Raw genomic sequence first — 19,726 nt, forward strand, 5'->3', positions numbered from 1 at the left:
ATATGTGTCTTGGTGCGAGCACATGAGTTTTCCGCCAGCAGAAATTAGACCGTTTCCTGCATTTCTTGCAGGTGGGACTTGATAAGGGACTTTGGCTGGGGTCTTTAAAAGTTCAAATATCGGCCCTTTCTGTCTTTTTTTCAGAAAAAGTTAGCGGTCTATCCCGAAGTCCAAACCTTTTTGCAAGGAGTCTTGGGAATACAGCCTCCATTTGTGGCGCCAACGGCACCTTGGGACCTAGATGTTGTCCTGGAGTACCTTCAGTCAACCTGGTTTGAACCAGTGGACACCATTGACTTGAAATACCTCACCTGGAAGACGGTGACTCTACTGGCTCTGGCCTCGGCCAGAAGAGTTTCTGAGCTTGGTGCTCTCTCTTGTAAGAGTCCATACTTGGTTTTCCATCAAGACAGGGCGGAACTTCGGACAAGACAGCAGTTCCTGCCTAAAGTGGTCTCAGCGTTCCATATGAACCAGCCGATTGTGGTTCCTTCTTGTTCAGGGCATAAGGATATTCCTGAGTCACTTGATGTGGTTAGAATCCTGCAGATCTACGTTAGGAGAACATCAAGGATCCGTAAGACGGAGTGTCTTTTTGTGTTGTATGACGCACAAAAGAAAGGCTGCCCGGCATCGAAACAATCGATTGCTAGATGGATTCGTTCCACTGTACAGCAAGCATATACCTCAGTGCCTCAGTGAGAGCTCACTCCACTAGAGCCGTAGGAGCATCCTGGGCGGCTGCTCGGGGTGTGTCAGCATTGCAGCTATGTAGAGCTGCCACCTGGTCTGGTCAACACACTTTCGTCAAATTTTATAAATTTGACACTGTGGCCAGTGACGATACCCAGTTTGGGCAGGCGGTGTTGCAACAGGCTCCGCACGTTCCCGCCCTTTCTGGAAGCTTTGGGACCTCCCCAAGGTTATAAGACCTCAGTGCCCCATAATGAATGATAGTGAAAATAGGATTTTAATACCTACCGGTAAATCCTTTTCACTGAATTCATATGGGGTACTGAGAGCCCGCCTCAGTGCGGTGCTCTGTTTGCACAGGTTGTGATCCTGTTATTGCCTTCTTGCTAATTGCAATTTCTGGCATTCTGTAAAGTTATAGGTCCGTTGACCTGTTTAGGAGCAGCTGAGTTTTGGTGACTAATTGCTCCACAAAAATCTTAATATCATTTATGTTCTAATAACACAATGACGGGGTTAACTACGTTTAGTTGAGAGAGTTGTTGTGTTTGTTGTGGTGTGCTGGTGCAAATCTCACCACGTTATCTTAATGCTAATTCCTACCTCTCATACGTTATCCTTCCTTCAGGCACAGTTTCTTAACTGGCTGGTAGGGGGAAGTAGAGGGGAGGAGCCAGCACACCCTGGTTGAAGAAAATGTTATGTGCCTGTCTCCTGTCGGATACCCTCTATTCCCCAAGGTTATAAGACCTCAGTACCCCATATGAATTCAGTGAAAAGGATTTACCGGTAGGTATTAAAATCCTATTTTAATTACCTCTACTGTCTGTTTTTGTGTGTCCCAGTACTGGTGCCCACACACTAGAAAGATTTGTGAACTTAAGATTTCTTATATTTTCCTTGAACTCCCCGTCAGTCCTGGACAATAGATTTTGCCAAATTTATTTGAATATTTCGGAAAAATTTGATGGTCTGAACGGAAATTTTCCGGGCTGGGCTGCTCTGACTCTCCCTGAAGATTTCATTGCTTGCCACCAACAACTAGGTTAACACCTAAACACTTAAGCACCCCAATACCTGAGCACTCAAGTTTGTCCGAATACCCGAGCGTCTGAACACCCGGATCCATGAGCGCCTGAACACCTGAGTGTGAGCATGCGTTTGAATGCACCAAATACCTGAATGCACAAATACCCAAGTCCCACAGATCTTTAGCTGCAGATTTGCTGTAAAAATTGGCAGATCAGCCAAAAAATCTCGTGTGTGTGGGCACCTTTTTTAAACTCCACATGTCTCAAAATGAGGTCACTTTCAATACGCTGTATCGCATGCAATGCCATTCATGGCTTTCAGATACAATGTAAAAGCATAATATCTGATGGGACTCTTAAATCCTATTAATAAGTAAACTGATGGACAATAAGTCAGTTGTGCAGTTTGCGTATTGCTACTTCAACCTTTATTCTTAGCTACGGGCGTACCTATGCAAATCGCCACCTAGCGTACCTTATCAGCATTCGTGACGCGCTCATTATAACTTTAGGACTGTATATGGTTAACAGCAATTTTACATGATTAAACCTTAATATATATTATCGGGGAGCCTCCTGGCGCTTCGTCCGCTTAAAGAATAACTTAGCCGAGACAGATGGATAAGTTTAGATTGAAGGTCCAACCCAATAGCAATATGTAATTAGTCCCTAGTGGACACAAAGGGGTAACCATTGTACACAGTAGTAACACAATAAGAATCAATGATACAATAACATGACATTCACTGGGGAAAACAGATGAAAATACAATCAGCAATCTACTACTACACCAATACCAAAGTAACAGTTACCGTAGTGCATCCTGGGCCAGGAGTAAATACGCAGTGCATCCTGGGCCAGGAGTCTGTAGTCATAATTGATCACAGCATGGTGAGCTCCCGGTCCAGAATGCAGTAACTTAAAGGGAAAAAACAATAGGATCCAGCAAGTCTTCCATTGGTCAGGGGGTCAGCTTTCCCCTCTTCTGAAAAGCTTCCAGGTGTACAGTTGTCTTTGTTACAGGCTTGTCACCTTGCCCTAGAGGTCCTGCTGAGAAGCTGGTTCAAACTGACTATTATATGTCCCCTTTCCACGTGGCAATCCTTTCATTGTTATTAATATGGTTCATAACCTGCGAGTAATCCCTACTACTATTTCCTTTCAATCACCGGAACGCTGCACATGAGACGCTAAACACACTGCTACCAAACACAAGGGAAAGAAAAATGTTTTAACCTTAAACTATGTGTAGTGCATTTTAAGCTAAATTATTTTATTATTATGAGCGTTTAAGTATAAGACTGTGTAACATTATAATTGCCATTACAAAGTGCATATTCTCTCGCTGCCTCTGTACGCACTTTACATAAATATGCGACCGTGAATGACCGCCATTATACTCTAAAGGTGTGTGTGTGTGTATGCAATTCAACTTCGACAGGACACAAACCTAAATATTGAGACAATGGCAAAATGTCACACAAATTATATAATCTTATGAGAACCTAATAAACAAATGAAGAACAAATAAAATAACACCATGTTAACACCAAAGTAAAAGGTGACACACAGTTCATTAAAAAAGGACTTTTCATATCCTACCCAGACTGGAGGAGGGGAGCCACAAACGTGTCAAGTAATTTGGCGTATTTTGGAAATGCACTGCATAGGCTCCTAACCATAAAATCCCATCCGGTCATTGAATGTCTAAGACGGTGTTCTTGGACACTGTTCTTGGTATAAGATGTACAGTATGCAGACTCACTTCAAAACGGTTACTGGGCACAACTTGCCTTGAGATTCAGGGAACAACTTGCCTTGAGATAATTTTAACCTACCAGTATAATTTTGGAACTCCCACAAGCATGGGGAGATGATACAAACTACACACAGTTAAGGTGCCCATACATGGTACAATTATTGTATACAATTTGGACTAGATCGCATCATATCGCATTGCATAGGTTTTGCAATGCAATGAGATGCGATCTAGTACAAAAAGTATGTGCAGCACAATTTATCTCATGACCTCAGTGCTATGAGGCATTCCTAGATCCTTTTGTGTTTTCATGAGACCACTTTTTTTTATTCCGCCCCCCCCCCCCCTCTGTTATTTTCACGCAAAAATTTAGTACATAGGTGTTCTTAACCTAATTCAATCGTTGACGGCAGGAATGGCCAAAGTATGAGGCATGGAGAACAGGACTTATCTTGCCGCATAGGCCTATGTGGCAAGATAAGTCCTGTTCTCCATGCCTCATACTTTGGCCATTCCTGCCGTCAATCCACCTGGCTTGCGCCTCATGTCATCTGTACCTACCTCACTCTAGCTTGTAAGCTCCTTGAAGTAGGTTCCTCGTCCCTCTGGTTTTCACAGCCCTCTTCTCGCTCACTTCAATTACAATTCTCTTCTACTCTGCAACGCTCTATGGGGGATATTCAATCTCCGGCGAGTTGGGCCCTATTCCCCGACAGCATTGAGCAGGGTATCTCGGCAGAACGAGCCCGACATCACTAGCTGTGGGGCTCGTTCTGCCGGGAAGTGACGAGCTGCTGGCTGCAGCTCGCCTCTTCCCGGCCGCAACTCGCGGCCACGCCCCCTTTTCGCTCCCCGGCAGGCGGGACATTGAATCCCGCCTGCGTGTTCTCGGTCGAGCTGACCGAGAACGGGACTGGGTCACGGCGGTCGAGCAAGCTCGACTGCCGTGACCCTGACATTGAATACCCCCCTATGTATCTCTTCTCACTCTTAATCATTCATCGCTTCCTACGGCAAATAATCTCTCCCTAATAGTTCAGACAACTCCTTTTGCTTCCTTTTTAAAGGTGCATACACAAAGGGTGATTTTACATCTAGTACAGGGGTTCCCAATCTTTTTCTAATCACGGCACCCTAGAGTATCCGAGATTTTCCACGGCACCCCTAGGCCCCAAAAAATATATATAAAATGAAGTAGATTGTGTTTATATATGCTTCTTAGGTTCAGTTATGTGGTAAAGGGCAGGATTTGCTTCTGATTGTACACATTTTATGATTGGCAGCCGCCAGCACTGGTTTAGTCCAGAAATAATTGATCATAAATAATTTGGGTACTTATGTAATATCTGGGCTCCCGTTTTTCTTATGAGACCGTGTCCCCTCGCGGGGCTCGCTGCGCTCGCCACGCTTCGGGCACGGTGGCTCGCTGCGCTCGCCACACTATATAATATCAACTCCATGCGTAGTTGGATAGTAGGGGTATGAAAAAATGGGGTTCATTTAACATGGGAGCCCAGATAATACATAAGTACCATAATTTGAATTGGTCCTGGATGACCAACCCGAGGCACCCCTGCAAGTGTCCCGAGGGAGCCACGGCACACAGTTTGGGAACCACTGATCTAGTCAAATCGCTGCCCTGTGCTAACCAGGACACTGGCTAGTGCACATCGCCCATCGCTATGTGCGTATGGGCGATCTAGCCGTTGGTACATTCAAAGGAAGTCATCCTTCCCTAGAACGCTTGGCACAGATACACCGCTCAATGTGTGTATGCCGCTTTTTACATTTTAGCTGAGAATGGTATTTGTTACCAGTTCTGTTTTTTAGTTTTCCAGTTACTATGTTGTATACACTCCAAAAGTGCGAAAGTTCTGTTTACCCTCTATTCTAATGCGAACCACTTGTGGCACCTTTATAAATGCAATCTAGTAGTGATAATTATAATAAGATTGGAAACCACTGTTCTAGCCACTGCTGAAGGGCCACCATGTACGTATATATCAGCAGATGTGAGCAGTCAGCAGGAGGTGAGGGCGGAAGCACTTACATTATTAATAGTACAAGAAAAGGGGCAATATAAATGGTCAGTGGATGAGTCTGTGGCCCATGTGCAGCATAAACACTGTAGTTGAGCATCTGAGCTGTTGGTGACTCACATTCTCTCTTTGGTATGTTGCATCTGCACTGTATACTGTAACCTGTATAACTGGATCACTGAAACAGATTGCAGGCTCCAGAACTAATGCATATCCTCCCTTTTGGAGGCTGGGATCCTGTCAGGAAGTGCTCCAGCTATACAGCTGTTCAGGAAAGAAATGGTAAGACTTTATCTTCTGAATTTACCTGTAGCTCAGAGATTTGTTTGATGGGTGGGTTAGAGGCTATAGGACTGAACGTCCATTAATTACACATGGCAATACAGTACGGTCATAGGTATGTTGGAAGTAAACTTGTAGATGGCACAGTTCTGCTTTGAGTGCCTGAGTAGTGCTGTCACTTGGTAAAGTTTAGCTTGTTTGATGACACGCTGAGTGGGTCGTCTTCTCTTATTTTCTGCCTGCTCTCTAACTAGCATTGAGCCTTTTACATTATTTTTCTCTGATCTTTTTTTAGGTGAATGTATCTAATTTAAATTTTTTTTTATTGTGTTCTTCTGAATACCTAATAGTAATAAGTTTTTAAGCCGTAAACAAAAGTTAAGTAGCTGTTGATAAGTTGTTTATATATTAAAGGTTTATTAATATCCTTTATGTACTGTAATACTAATATATTGTACTACTAATATATTATACATGTTTTCATGTTCCACCTCGTCCTAGCACTGGAGTTATGTGGGAACTGCCATAATGTCTTGGTACTGTGCTGTATTTACACAAATGGTTATGCCAACTAGCATTTTTGTCATAAGTGGATTACATGTTCTACCATACATTGCTGGCTACAGGTTGTAGCTTAGAATGCATAGAATACATGGTGGTGTGCTTGAGAGTTAACTTGTACATCTCCATCTGGATGGCTGGACAATATGCACACAAGGAAATAAAATTCTGTGTTTATCCTGGGTTTTTTCACTACTTCACTGCAGGGGACAGCGATTTTTATGGTACGGCTTCTGTAACTGTGAAAAGATAAAACAACATATGACACTAGAGAAGAGCTGTGAGTGTCTTTTAAAATTTAAGATACTTCATTTTTCATATAAACCATTTGCTTAGCTGACAAAATACAAATAGGCCTATTAGTATAAGGACAACTTGGCACCACAACTGTTATTTATGTTGTCACTGACATTTTTAGTTTTCTGCTGTGTATTGGGAAGGATTTCCTTTTAATAATAATATAACTTAATGTATTTGTACCAAACACTTTAATGGATGTAGATCCAGTCAGACCAGTTACAATATTTTGGCCGGGTAGGCACATTCTTTTGAAATGACGTAGAACTAGGTTAGTATGGCTCATCATAAAAAGGATTACATTACACAGTTATGTATAGGTGTTGTATTGTAAGCAAGTAGTTGTACGTAGTATGGAATTCTCCTATTGTATCTCTTGGAAGAGAGATGTCTAGTCTATTTCCTTTGTCCTGTTGCAGAGTACAGTAAATGGTCCATGTATTAACATGTTGTTACTTGACCAAATAGGACCGCATCTGATTTATTAGCCATATAATTCTAGTGGTTGTTGGCAAGTGAAAGGAGCACTGGGCTTATTAGAGCCTCTGATACTGCACAGATATAGGAAGGAGGCTTCTCAGAGAGTGGAGATGATGATCAGCAAATGAGATAAACGGCAGCATTAATGAGTCCCCCTTGGGACACGACTATTGGAATCCTGCTTATTTTATACAGGTTATCCATCACTAGTGTATTTCTTTGACTGGTGGACATGTTACTTGAAACCAGCTCAGTTTTTCAATGTAAATTTTTATTTCTTTCCTAGTATGCAAATTGTATGTTTATCTGCAAATGACATACAGATTTAGGTAGAAATGTAATTTGCATATTCATCTATAGAATAAAATGTGTGTGAGTTGTCAGATCTCCAATGTTTAAAACTTGGCTTTTTTTTATTTTTTGTGCATAATTTGAACCTTTAGAAACAGTAGTAAATGTGTAGAGGTTATAATGGGCAGGAATACAGTGCTGTGTCATACTGCCACTGTTTGGAATTCAATAGACTTTCATACAAAGCAGTACAGTTCCTCATATTTCACCATATTGCAAGTTCAAAGTTCCCATTTCGACCACATTGTATTTGTAAATATATAGAAACATGTGAAATGAATTAATTGCTGTATGTTAATTGGCGTGTAATCCTCTGGTGGGCCCCCCCCCTTCCCCCTCCCTCTCACCTCAATTTCCTTTTATACCCCCAACCACCCCTTCTGGTGTCTATCTATTCTCAATTAACCTACGTCTGTTTTTGGGAGGAAACTGGAGACCGCAGATAAAACGTTTTGGTCTGTGGTGAAAAATGAACCCAAGACCTCTGTGCGCATGTTGGTCCTGGCTTGTATGCTTGCTTGTGATGTCATTTTCATCTGCAATTCCTTCTGCATTACAGGTAGCTATAGAAGAGGTTGTTTCATATGGCAATCAATTTTTATTATCCTATGATAAGGAAGTGGGATTGAGCGTTGTATCTTCCCTGTTAATCCAGGTTACATGTTGTAGATTCCCTACCTCACTGGTTCTTTCTGGGTTTTTTTTTTTTTCTCATTATTTCTTACACACTGCACCCCCTAATGCTGGCCATACACTAGGCTCGGGGTAGCCAACCCTAGTCCTCGAGAGCTACCAACAGTGCATGTTTTGCAGGTCTCCTCACAGAATCACAAGTGAGCTAATTAGCTCCATCTGTGTATCTTTTAAAATGTGTCAGTGATTAATGAGTGCAGCTGTGCAGCAGCTAGGTTGTCTGGAAAATGTGAACTGTTGGTAGCTCTCGAGGGCTAGGGTTGGCTACCACTGCACTAGGCCAACTCTCATTCAGCTAGTTGGTTGGACTAAAAATCTAGTACTGTATGGGGGCAATGATAATAGCCAGTTTGCTCATAAACCCAATAAAATCAAACCGATTCGGCTGCAGTATGTTGTCTAAAAGATTAAGTTTTTATTTTGTTTCCAGATTTTTGGAGCAAATTACTGAATTACAAATTTGCTCCCGTACAATTAAATCCAGTTGGATGAAAGGTGCTGTGTGTTGTTGTTGTTGTTTTATTATTATTATTATTATTATTATATTTCTCAAAATCGGTTATGTGGTAGTGCACCGTTGTGCTTCTCATTGCACACATTTTATTATTGGCAGCCACTAGCACTGGGTTTGCTTATAACATGAACGACCAGTTTTATTTGGCCCTGGACCAGTAACCCTGGGCACCCCTGTAAGAGCTTTGCTGCACCCCAGGGTGCCTAAGCACACCGTTTGGGAACTGCTTCCCTAAATCCATCTTCTATTGTTACAGACTTGAGAAAATCCACAAAGAAGCGCAGTGAGTCACCACCTGCTGAGCTCCCCAGCCTGCGGCGGAGCACACGACAAAAGACCACGGGCTCCTGTGCTAGCACCAGGTATGCAAAACGGCAGTGATTACTGGCAACACTTATCTGTGAACAATCATTTACTGCTGACTGTAGTATTAAGCACCTGTGGCAAATCTATGAAAAGGTTACTTATGGTTTAATGACTGTTTGGGAAACTGGCAGGTGAATGTCATTGTGGTATCTGTAGTAATTTCTCTTATCCATGGGTCTTCAAACTGCGGCTCTCCAGATGTTGTGAAACTACAAATCCCAGCATGCCTTGCCACAGTTTTGCTATAAGGGAGTGTTAAAACTGTGGCAAGGCATGTGACAAATTCATCCACATTGCCGATGGTTGGGGATTGTGCATGCGCGGACATGGGCATACTCTGGAAGTGAACGGCTTTGTTGAGTTTTGCACTCACCAGGCTGTTCGATACAAGCGGGGGTTGGAAGCAGGGAACGCCCAACATATTATTGGAGTGCCTATAAAAACTGGGCTTTCCCTGCACAAACAGGCGTGTCTATGCCTGCTTGGGGCACGTTAGAGCCCACCCCGAATTTCTCCACCCCGAATAAGTCAGCGACCATCGAATGATTTTTCGCCTGTGCAGATGCATGCGAGGGGATGTGTAAGGGTCGACATCCCCTCGCATGTAAATGTGGGGATTAAGGCCGGGGGGGGGGGGGGGGGGGGGGTTGGTCTGGCTGCGGGTGTTGTTTACCTGTTCCCTAGGCCCTGTGAATGCACCAAGTTTAAAGAGGAATGACCCAGCATTTCAACCCGGTTGTCGAGCGGGGTTAAACACTGGTTCAGCCTGGCTCGCAGTGCATAGGAAAATTGCTTGGAGATGATCTCATCTTAACCCTTCGAGTGCCAACGTCTCAGGTGTTTAAAATATCCACCAAAAATGCCAACGTGGCTCACATTTGTTATATAAATTCAAATAAAAATGTGTATAAAAAGATCTCCTATTTAAGGTAAATATTACAGCTTATTATGATGCATAGAAATGTTTGCTTGCCAATTTTTTTCACACCTATTTTGACAAATTAACTAGGCACTCAAAGGGTTAAAGTTTCGGCTTGGGACTAGTCAGTGGTGATGTTGCCAGGTCAGGCCGCCAGTCTGAAAGGTCTCATCTGGGATGGACCAGTGTGCAAAATCCTGTGTGCAACCCAGGTTTGCGGTGTGAAAGGGGTATTGGCTATGTACATTAGGGTAAATGAAATAATAGCATACAGAAGAGTTGGGGAAAGTGCTCATCTGTCCTAGAAAGTGTTTCAAACCGTGGCTAAATCATTCTAGCTCTCTAAAGTTATCTTTCTAGCATGTACTATAGAATACAGGCTGTGTTTATAGCTCTTGGTTTGCTTGATACTGCATACAATAACTTTTTATTTACAGTTGAATCTGAGGAGCTAAGTAAATATCTAGCATTATGTTTTCCCCAGCCCAAATTGTTTTGTCTTCTACCATTTTGTTGACATTTAGTATTGATCATGCACTTTCCTCTTGTAAGCTTCAAAGCTTTTATTCTCCATTACCGTAGTCGGCGAGGCTCTGGCCTGGGCAAGCGAGCAGCAGCTGAAGCTCGCCGACAGGAGAAGATGGCTGATCCTGATAACCAGGAGGGAGCCAATTCTTCGGCTGCACGCACAGATGAGACCGCCCAGGGAGCAGCAGGTAACCTCTAGTGATAAGGCATTGCAGCTTTATTATTCCTAGTAACTGTGCTCTAAGTCATTAACTTTTTTTTTTTTTTTGCTTAAAACGTTTTTTATAATCTAACCAGTTGTGGGCTCAAGTCTTCAGCTGACACATTCCAATTGAAAGCGAATACCCTGGGCTGTATAATCCTCTAGATAATCTAGAGCTCCATACACACTATGCAATCCCATCTGGAGTGCCGGCATTGGCAAATGCATATGATGCACTCCCTCATCAGTACATGCAAAGATGATAGTGCGTAGTTGGAGGCTTTAAGATGCCCATACACTTGTATGATTTGGCCCGATTCTGACTTATCAGGCCGCGAAACCGGCCTAAATCAGATGTGCTTGATATCCCCCTCAGTTCCCGTGCGCATTGGACTTGAGTCGGAGGTTGGACCCGCTGCCTGTCCGACTTCTGACTCTTTCCCATCCCAGCGGGGTGGAGCGGGGTCACATTGGATACATTGCATGTGATCCTGCCGCCAGGGATGTTCCCACACGGCTCAGGGAGGTCGGATGGCCAAATACTGCTGTGAGACCTCGCCGTAGTGTATGGCCACCTTTACACACTGGATGCTATAATGAAAGATATTGCTCAGAAGTGCCAAAATGAGCCATTAGATCACCCGGTGTGTACAGGGCTTTGCATTAGAAATTGCTATGCATCCTGCAATACTGTTCTTTACTTTGAAACAATGTTGCTGCAATGACCAGGCTGGGTAAACACCTGACTGGCACATCAGTGGACCTGCCAGCACACTGGCCAAGCAGCTGATTGTGGTAATTTGTACAGCTGTCTATCTGGATCCCCAGCTGTAATGTCAGCCCCCCATAGCAAGTGTACAGGCTTTGGTAGACCGCCTGTACACACAGCCGAATGGCCCAATATGTATCTGCAGATATTGTGTTGACTGTGCAGCACAATTGGTATAAGTCTGTGAACAATGTCATTCATAGACCTACAGGCACATGCCCACAGTCAGTCTCACAATGTTTTGGCCATTCACTTGAGCAGCCAATCTATCGGCCAGTGTTTACCTAGCATTAGGCTCGGCATACTAGCTACAGGTATAGCGATGATCTGCCTGATATCAGCAGATCGGCAATATAATTGTCAAGTCTAAGCGTCCGATCAGAGAATATCAGTCACATGTGCTGGATCACACAGTATGATGTGTCCATTAAGTTGTCCCCTGTTCCTTCACGTGGGAAGGAGTGGGAAGATATTTCCTCCGCCAGGGAGGAGTACAGATATCATGGCCAATACACTGTGAGAGACCTAATAGTGTCTGTCCACAGCGTCTGAGGCTGGCTGTCTTACAGGCATACTCTCTGCACATGCGTACCCAGCATATTATTTACAGACCGTATGATAGCATGAGACCATTCAGTCCAGGGTTGACAAATAAAATAATCCTCTTCTAGACTCTAAACACAAATGTCCGTCCCCCAAACCAATACCCCCCGCACTTTTTACTGAATTATCGTTCATAGGACCACAACAGACACCATGGTTTATGTGCTTACAGAAATAAACTTACTCTTTAACTGATAAGTGACCTACATTAGGCAGAATGTCCGTTATGCAGATCTTCTGCTTCGATGGGAAATGTATTAAATTTACTTATTACTGCGGTACCCATCAAGGACGCATTGCTGCAAACATAGAACGCATTACATTGAGGATTTTTTCCCAAGGTCACTCTTCACTCTAGTTTTAACATGTAGATCCTGGGTGCTACAAAAACAAGAGCAGTTTAACCCCTGGAGGTTTTTTTTTGTTTTGATTTTTAAAGATGAGATGTAACAGCAGATTCATATCTGTTATGTGTGTGCAGACTGTTGGTCATAAGATGCACTATAAATACGTGTATGTCTGTACCTGTGAAGGCAATTATGTGGACGTGCCTGCGTGACACCACAGTGAGAGCACTTTCTCATACGTTTTTTGAAATTCCCACCTTTCAATGTTCTTGTAATAGAATAACTTACAACTTTAACAGGCGCTACAGGCGAAAGATCTTCATCTCTTCTCTCCCCTCCAGCCTCTAGCTCTGTAGCTGGTGCTGTGGGGATGACAACATCTGGAGAAAGTGAGAGTGATGACTCTGAAATGGGGCGGCTGCAAGGTAATGAGACGCTATCTCTCTTTTCACAACTAACAGATAGTGATAAGAAGCCTATACCACTAAATAATAAAGTAAGGTCACAACGATACATTGCTGTCAGTAGAACCCAAAGGCCTGTATTCCTGTAAAACACAATAATGCTTGTTCTGTGTGTGTGCCTTCTCTTGGTACTTAGAATTGACCATTTAAACAGTATCTAGGAATGCCTCCTAATTTTAGGTTGCAGTGTAATCAAATGTGGCCAAAATAACCAGAGTGAACTTTGTGGCTTACGGATACACATTACACTACTTCTGCTTCAAGCAGAGTATGGCAGTTACTGTAACTAGACTTTGTGAAACCTGCAGCTCTCCTAGAAGCCCGGGGCCTTCCTCCTCACCTATTTGGACCCCTTGGACCTCGCATGTCCCAGCTCTTCCATAGGACTATTGGAAGTGGAGCGAGTAAGTAAACTTTCCCCTGTTATGTGAATGTCGTTATAAAATTGCCTTCCTAGCGGACAAATCGGTAGAAAGCTGGCGATAAATACCGCCAGCTGTTAATACACACCAGCGCCTCCTGCGAACCTAATGTTTCAGGTTAAGTTGTTTCATTCTCAGTGGACAAATACTATTAGCTGCTTTCAGTAATAGTGTTGGCTCAATGAGAAAAACAACTCTTTGATTAGTGATAGTACACATACAGTGCTCCTAGGACACTCACCTCTAGGACAGTATGCAATAGCTAGGACACTTACCTCTAGGACAGTATGCGATGGCTATGGGCCTATACACTTCTATAACACACGGTAATAAAAACTGCAAACCTTGTTGTCCCCAATTTTACGTAGCCACCCCTTTAGCCCAATATAAAATATGGAATAAATGAGTCCACAACAATAACATTAGTGTAAGGAAGGTATTATTTAGGAGAATAAGCCATTAAAACTTACACAAATAAAAAAATACACAATGTTACAGTATAATAACCGCTACAGACAGCGGGATTTACACACTATAACCGAGGCACAAGCTTTTACAGAGAAACACGAAAGACCGTACCTGTGGGACTAAGTTACCATTTTTGTAGACGCTGTGCTCTTGATCAAGACTTCTATTATAAGATTGATAACAGGTGAGTGTCTCTACAGAGCCATGCAGCCTATTTTTATAGGACTGAACAATGGGCTCATAGTGAGCTAGGGTTGGCTGTTGTGGTCACATGCTTCTCTAATTGGTTGGGGGGAAACAGTGAGTGATCAAGATAGACCCTCCCATCTGGTCTGCTTTCTTGGTCCTAGTACAACTTTTAACTTAAAAGTTTAATGGTTACATAAGTCTTCAGGGCTTTAGGTTATCTAAAATATGATATTCCTATATTGACGCTGACTATTATTCGAGTAGTATGATACTAAAAATGAAGAATTTAAGTCATGTTATAATGGGGTTTTTCTATATTTTTTTGGAACTACATATCCGATTAAACTCAAAATTACCTCGGACCTTCATGCTATCCTAAAATATATTTGTGGAAATTTAGGCGCTTCTATCATCATTAGAAATATTTATTTTATATTAAAAACAATTTGTTCGTACTAGGTGAGGTTTATTGCAATATATTCAATTAACTCACTATTGTTTTGGATGAGGCCCTATCTTAAATTAATTATACTAGTGGATCTGCAAAATTGCTTTGCAGATCTGAAAGGGCACATCATATTTCAAAGATACATTTATAGCTGGAATATTGGGTACTTGTGTAATATCTGGGTGCCCGATGTGTTTGATTGTATGCCTTAACTTAAGGCATACAATCAGATGCGATCGACGCGATTTATCCATAGGATTCAATGTTAAATGGTCCTGTTCGTACTTGTAGTGCTGCTCATTTCTATTGTGTATTGGGTCCTGTTCATACCCCCACTATCCAAGTGGGCATGGAGTTGATTTTATATAGTGTGGCGGGCCCCGCGAGGGGACACGGATTACTTAATATGTATTCCGTGGCGCTCGCCACGCTTTAGGCTCGGTGGCTCGCTACGCTATATAAAATCAACTCCATGCCCACTTGGATAGTGGGGGTATGAACAGGACCATTTAACATTGATTCCTATGTAAAAATCGCATCCATCGCATGCGATTTGGTTGCATGCAATGCGATCTACGCAATTTTTCCGACCCGATCAAAAAACCGGGCGCCCAGATATTACAGAATTACCGACTACTGCTATCGTTCATAACTCGCGATCCTGACGCGTGATGCCTTTGGCTATGCCGTCAGAGCATAGCTCTCGCTAATCTGCACACGTGGATATTAGACCGTAGCGGTGTCTGTTACTGTTAGTAAATAGGTATATTTAAGATGGCTGACCTTTACACAAGCTATATCTAAAATGTGCATTTTAACTTTCACAGTTACTTATTGTTGTGGTGGATGCATCAATTTGATTTTAATGGTAGAGTAATCCCACTATGAAACAGTGTATCGGACAAATTGAGTAGTGTTTTTCAAACTGCCTCACTCTACCTGCAGGCTCCAAGGCTCAGCAGCTGCTGCAGGGTCTTCAGGCCACAGACGAGAGTCAGCAACTTCAAGCTGTCATTGAGATGTGCCAACTGCTGGTAATGGGAAACGAAGAGACACTTGGAGGGTTCCCAGTGAAGAATGTGGTTCCTGCACTGGTAAGATACAGCTAGAATGTCCAAGATGGCTCTCCTATAGTGTAAATGAATGAAGGGCTTACACATGCAGGTAATTCCATGCTGCTGCAATCTCTAATTCTAATTGTACTCTCGTTTCAGATAACTTTGCTGCAGATGGAGCACAACTTTGACATTGTAAGTAATATCCTTTCCAAACGTAGATACATGTTTTCTCTGGTTATTACTTTTAATGTATTCCTCGAAAATAATTATCAAATTGATCCACTGATTCTTAAGACACCCATACACTGGCCTTGATTTGTCCTAAGGACAGGTTGGACCAGTTTTCCCAGAGCCCTACAGGAGGCTCAAATGCGATCTGACACTTAATGTGCCATTTCTCCCTGGGAGCTGCTGCGGGGGACGGGTACCGTCCAAGCGGTAGCGGCTGGAGCTTGTAGCGGAATTTTGCCAGGCGGCTGCTGAATATTTTGAAATGACTGGCAGGCCATTGATTGGCTGAGACTCAAGCTCCAGCAGCCGCCATCATTCGGACTGACCCCGCTGCAGGGGAAGGAGTTCCCAGGTTGGGTGGTCAGGCGGCCAGCAGGTCCGACCACTTGCTCGGGTCCGATGCGCACTGGACCGCACTTCGGACCTGTGGGGTCATCAAACCAAGCCGATTTCACGGCCAAGTTCCTCGCAATTGGCTCGGTGTATGGGTACCTTTATTATATAGTAAACTTGTTAATTTCCGCATTAAAATATATCATCTGAAAGAGTAGAAATAGTAGCGTGGCCAGTGGGAGCATGACCGAAGGACTTTTAATCCTAGTACTGTGAAATCATTTTAATTTCAAATGTGCATTTCTGTCTGTTTTAGATGAACCATGCATGTCGAGCTTTAACCTATATGATGGAGGCACTCCCACGTTCCTCAGCTGTGGTGGTTGATGCTATCCCTGTGTTCCTAGAGAAAGTAAGAGACCATTATCATTACCCTTTGTCTGTGATAAAAATCTAACAGTCAGATGGACCGACCAATGCTTTGTCTCTCCTCCTTCAGCTGCAGGTCATTCAATGCATAGATGTAGCGGAACAGGCTCTCACTGCTCTTGAGATGTTATCGCGCAGGCACAGTAAAGCCATTCTCCAGGCTGTAAGTATCCCTAGAATCCATGCCAATCAGCCTATGGGCATGTTCTTAGCTGTGTTAAAGGTCTAGGATGACATCGGCAAATAAAAATTAATTATTCAACCCTCTATTGACAGGGAGGACTTGCCGACTGCCTCTTATATCTGGAGTTCTTCAGCATCAATGCTCAGAGGAACGCTTTAGCCATAGCAGCTAACTGCTGCCAGAGCATCAGTCCAGACGAGTTTCACTTTGTTGCTGATTCTCTTCCACTGCTGACACAGAGATTAACCCATCAGGTGAGGCTTCTTCATGTTTGCATTACTGCTCTTTTTTCTTTTTTTTACTTTATTAGAGGTGTTCCGTTTTAGTTTCTACGTTATCCCAGCTGGGTGATGCTGATAACTTTGGGTTGTGTTAAGTCATCTTGTCACCTTTTAATACTGGTCTTGGTCATTGAGCAATTATCATATGTTGGTTTTCACATATCCGGCCTGGAAAATAGCTGATGAAGGCAAATATCTGATGGGTTGCTATGGAGCACAGGCTATACGCAATCTTCTCACCTTGTTGTTGAAAAACCTTTATATGTTTACTTGATTCCTTGCAGCAACAGGCATTGGTAGACGTAAGCTGCTCATACGTTTTTTTTTATCAGACATAGCTGTCTAGGACATCCGTTGGTTTCATAGCAGTCTTTAGAGATGATACTAAATAATGGGTTTTATTTGCGCCTTTATCTCATTTTCTACAGGATAAGAAATCCGTGGAAAGCACTTGCCTCTGTTTTGCACGCCTAGTAGATAATTTCCAGCATGAAGAGGTAATGTTTTTTTTTTTTTGCATTGATATTGATGTATTTATAAATGTTATAATGTTAACCTCTTGGTAGCTACTGTATGTCATCTTCATGGTGGATCTCAGCCAACAATCGTGAGGCTACAGCTAATCGATTAATATCCCTTAGACTTGTGACATTCTGCTTCAGTTGATAAGCTGAGGTACACTCATTGCCTAGACATGCACATTTTGGGGGATGTGGTTAAGCCACCTTTGTATTGCAGGCCCCATTGAGACATTCGCCACGGTGTACACCTTTATGTTAAAGTAATGCTATCTTAAAATGGGATCTTTATTCAGTGTTCGCGAAAACCACCCAAAAAAGTGGGTCCCGGGGACCCTTCACTTCTAAAAATTGGGGTCCTACCTGACCTTTTCGGGGTCCCAACGGAATAAAGCCTCCTCTCGCCTTCTCCCCAGCATGGCTCATGTGGGTCGGGGGGGGGGGGGGGGGGGGAGTATGAATTGGCCGACTCGCATAAAGATACATACAGTATACACTAGAAACTGTATAAACCTGAAAAAAGGGACAGTGCGTGCCGAAGGCGCGCGCTAAAAATTGAGGGCATTTTTTTTACATGCACACACCGTTATGCCCAGCACACACCGTTATGCCCAGTACACATTACAGCACACGCCGTTATGCCCAGTACACATTACAGCACACGCCGTTATGCCCAGTACACATTACAGCACACGCCGTTATGCCCAGTACACATTACAGCACACGCCGTTATGCCCAGTACACATTACAGCACACGTCGTTATGCCCAGTACACATTACAGCACACGCCGTTATGCCCAGTACACATTACAGCACACGTCGTTATGCCCAGCACACATTACAGCACACGTCGTTATGCCCAGCACACATTACAGCACACGCCGTTATGCCCAGCACACATTACAGCACACGCCGTTATGCCCAGCACACATTACAGCACACGCCGTTATGCCCAGCACACATTACAGCACACGTCGTTATGCCCAGCACACATTACAGCACACGCCGTTATGCCCAGCACACATTACAGCACACGCCGTTATGCCCAGCACACATTACAGCACACGCCGTTATGCCCAGCACACATTACATGCACACGCCGTTATGCCCAGTACACTTTACAGCACACGCCGTTATGCCCAGTACACATTACATGCACACGCCGTTATGCCCAGTACACATTACATGCACACGCCGTTATGCCCAGTACACTTTACAGTACACGCCGTTATGCCCAGTACACTTTACAGTACACACCGTTATGCCCAGTACACTTTACAGTACACACCGTTATGCCCAGTACACTTTACAGTACACACCGTTATGCCCAGTACACTTTACAGTACACACCGTTATGCCCAGTACACTTTACAGTACACACCGTTATGCCCAGTACACTTTACAGTACACACCGTTATGCCCAGTACACTTTACAGTACACACCGTTATGCCCAGTACACTTTACAGTACACACCGTTATGCCCAGTACACATTATGACCTGGTGCTAGGACCTCTTTGAGGGAAGATAGCCAACATTGGGGAGAAGTGACCCAAGGGGGTCCTGGTGCTGGGTACTGTTTGGCTGGAGGGTACCTGGTCTGGGTAATGGCGGCGGTTGGGTGCTGTTTGGCTGGAGGGTGCCTGGCGCTGGGTAAGTGTGGCAGCGGGAGTAGGGGGATACCTTTCTGCTGGATCAAGTTGCAGGCTCCAGCCTGTCCCGACACCGACACCCGGCCTCTGGTCCCCCGCTGCAGACGATGCTACACAAAGGTAGCATTGCCGCACTCAGTTGCGCTGTTCTCTGCAGCCGCTGGAGTTGGCTGTCACTCCACGCCATCTCCATGTCTGCGCGCCGCTCTCCTTCTTCAGCCAGCGGGTGGACTAGTGCGGGCGCCGGAACGTTGCCGCACTTGGTCACAACTCCCGTCACTGGCTCTTGAGGCGTCCTCTCTCCCTCCAGCGGTGCCTTCTCAGGTCAGGACAGCTTCTTCTCCCGTCCGCCTCTGATTTCCCGCCGTCACACGCGCTGCTCCCTCTGGTCACACCGCTTCCCTTCTCGCTGGGACCTCTGACCCCTCTTCTCACTAGTCACACCTCACTTCCTCCTCGCTCCCATACAGGGGATGTTTTCTTCGCACCCCAAATGATCTGGGTATTAACCCTGCCCCCACTGTACAATGATTGAGTCCCGGCGGCCGCTGCAGTGATTGGCTCGCAGCGGCTCACGCCGGCGTCTCAGTCACAGTCAGGCACAGAATCTGAATCT

The 19,726-nt window shown here is 44.0% G+C and overlaps 1 protein-coding gene across 8 annotated transcripts in view; it reads left to right on the forward strand.

Moving 5' to 3' along the window:
* TRIP12 (thyroid hormone receptor interactor 12) overlaps positions 1 to 19,726 on the forward strand; it is a 94,808-nt gene that overhangs the window by 44,604 nt on the left and 30,478 nt on the right. For 4 of the 8 annotated variants that reach the window (XM_083178327.1, XM_083178330.1, XM_083178332.1 and 1 more), the window contains 10 exons: positions 8,957 to 9,062; positions 10,568 to 10,701; positions 12,734 to 12,859; positions 13,207 to 13,302; positions 15,371 to 15,519; positions 15,640 to 15,675; positions 16,364 to 16,459; positions 16,547 to 16,639; positions 16,753 to 16,914; positions 17,370 to 17,438. In XM_083178327.1, the coding sequence (XP_083034453.1) occupies positions 8,957 to 9,062; positions 10,568 to 10,701; positions 12,734 to 12,859; positions 13,207 to 13,302; positions 15,371 to 15,519; positions 15,640 to 15,675; positions 16,364 to 16,459; positions 16,547 to 16,639; positions 16,753 to 16,914; positions 17,370 to 17,438 (1,067 nt within the window). The remainder of the gene's footprint in view (positions 1 to 8,956; positions 9,063 to 10,567; positions 10,702 to 12,733; positions 12,860 to 13,206; positions 13,303 to 15,370; positions 15,520 to 15,639; positions 15,676 to 16,363; positions 16,460 to 16,546; positions 16,640 to 16,752; positions 16,915 to 17,369; positions 17,439 to 19,726) is intronic. The other 4 variants (XM_083178329.1, XM_083178331.1, XM_083178335.1 and 1 more) reach the window with 1 other exon arrangement.

Source organism: Crinia signifera, chromosome 3, assembly GCF_055691185.1.
Source record: "Crinia signifera chromosome 3, ASM5569118v1, whole genome shotgun sequence".
Lineage (NCBI taxonomy): Eukaryota > Metazoa > Chordata > Amphibia > Anura > Myobatrachidae > Crinia > Crinia signifera.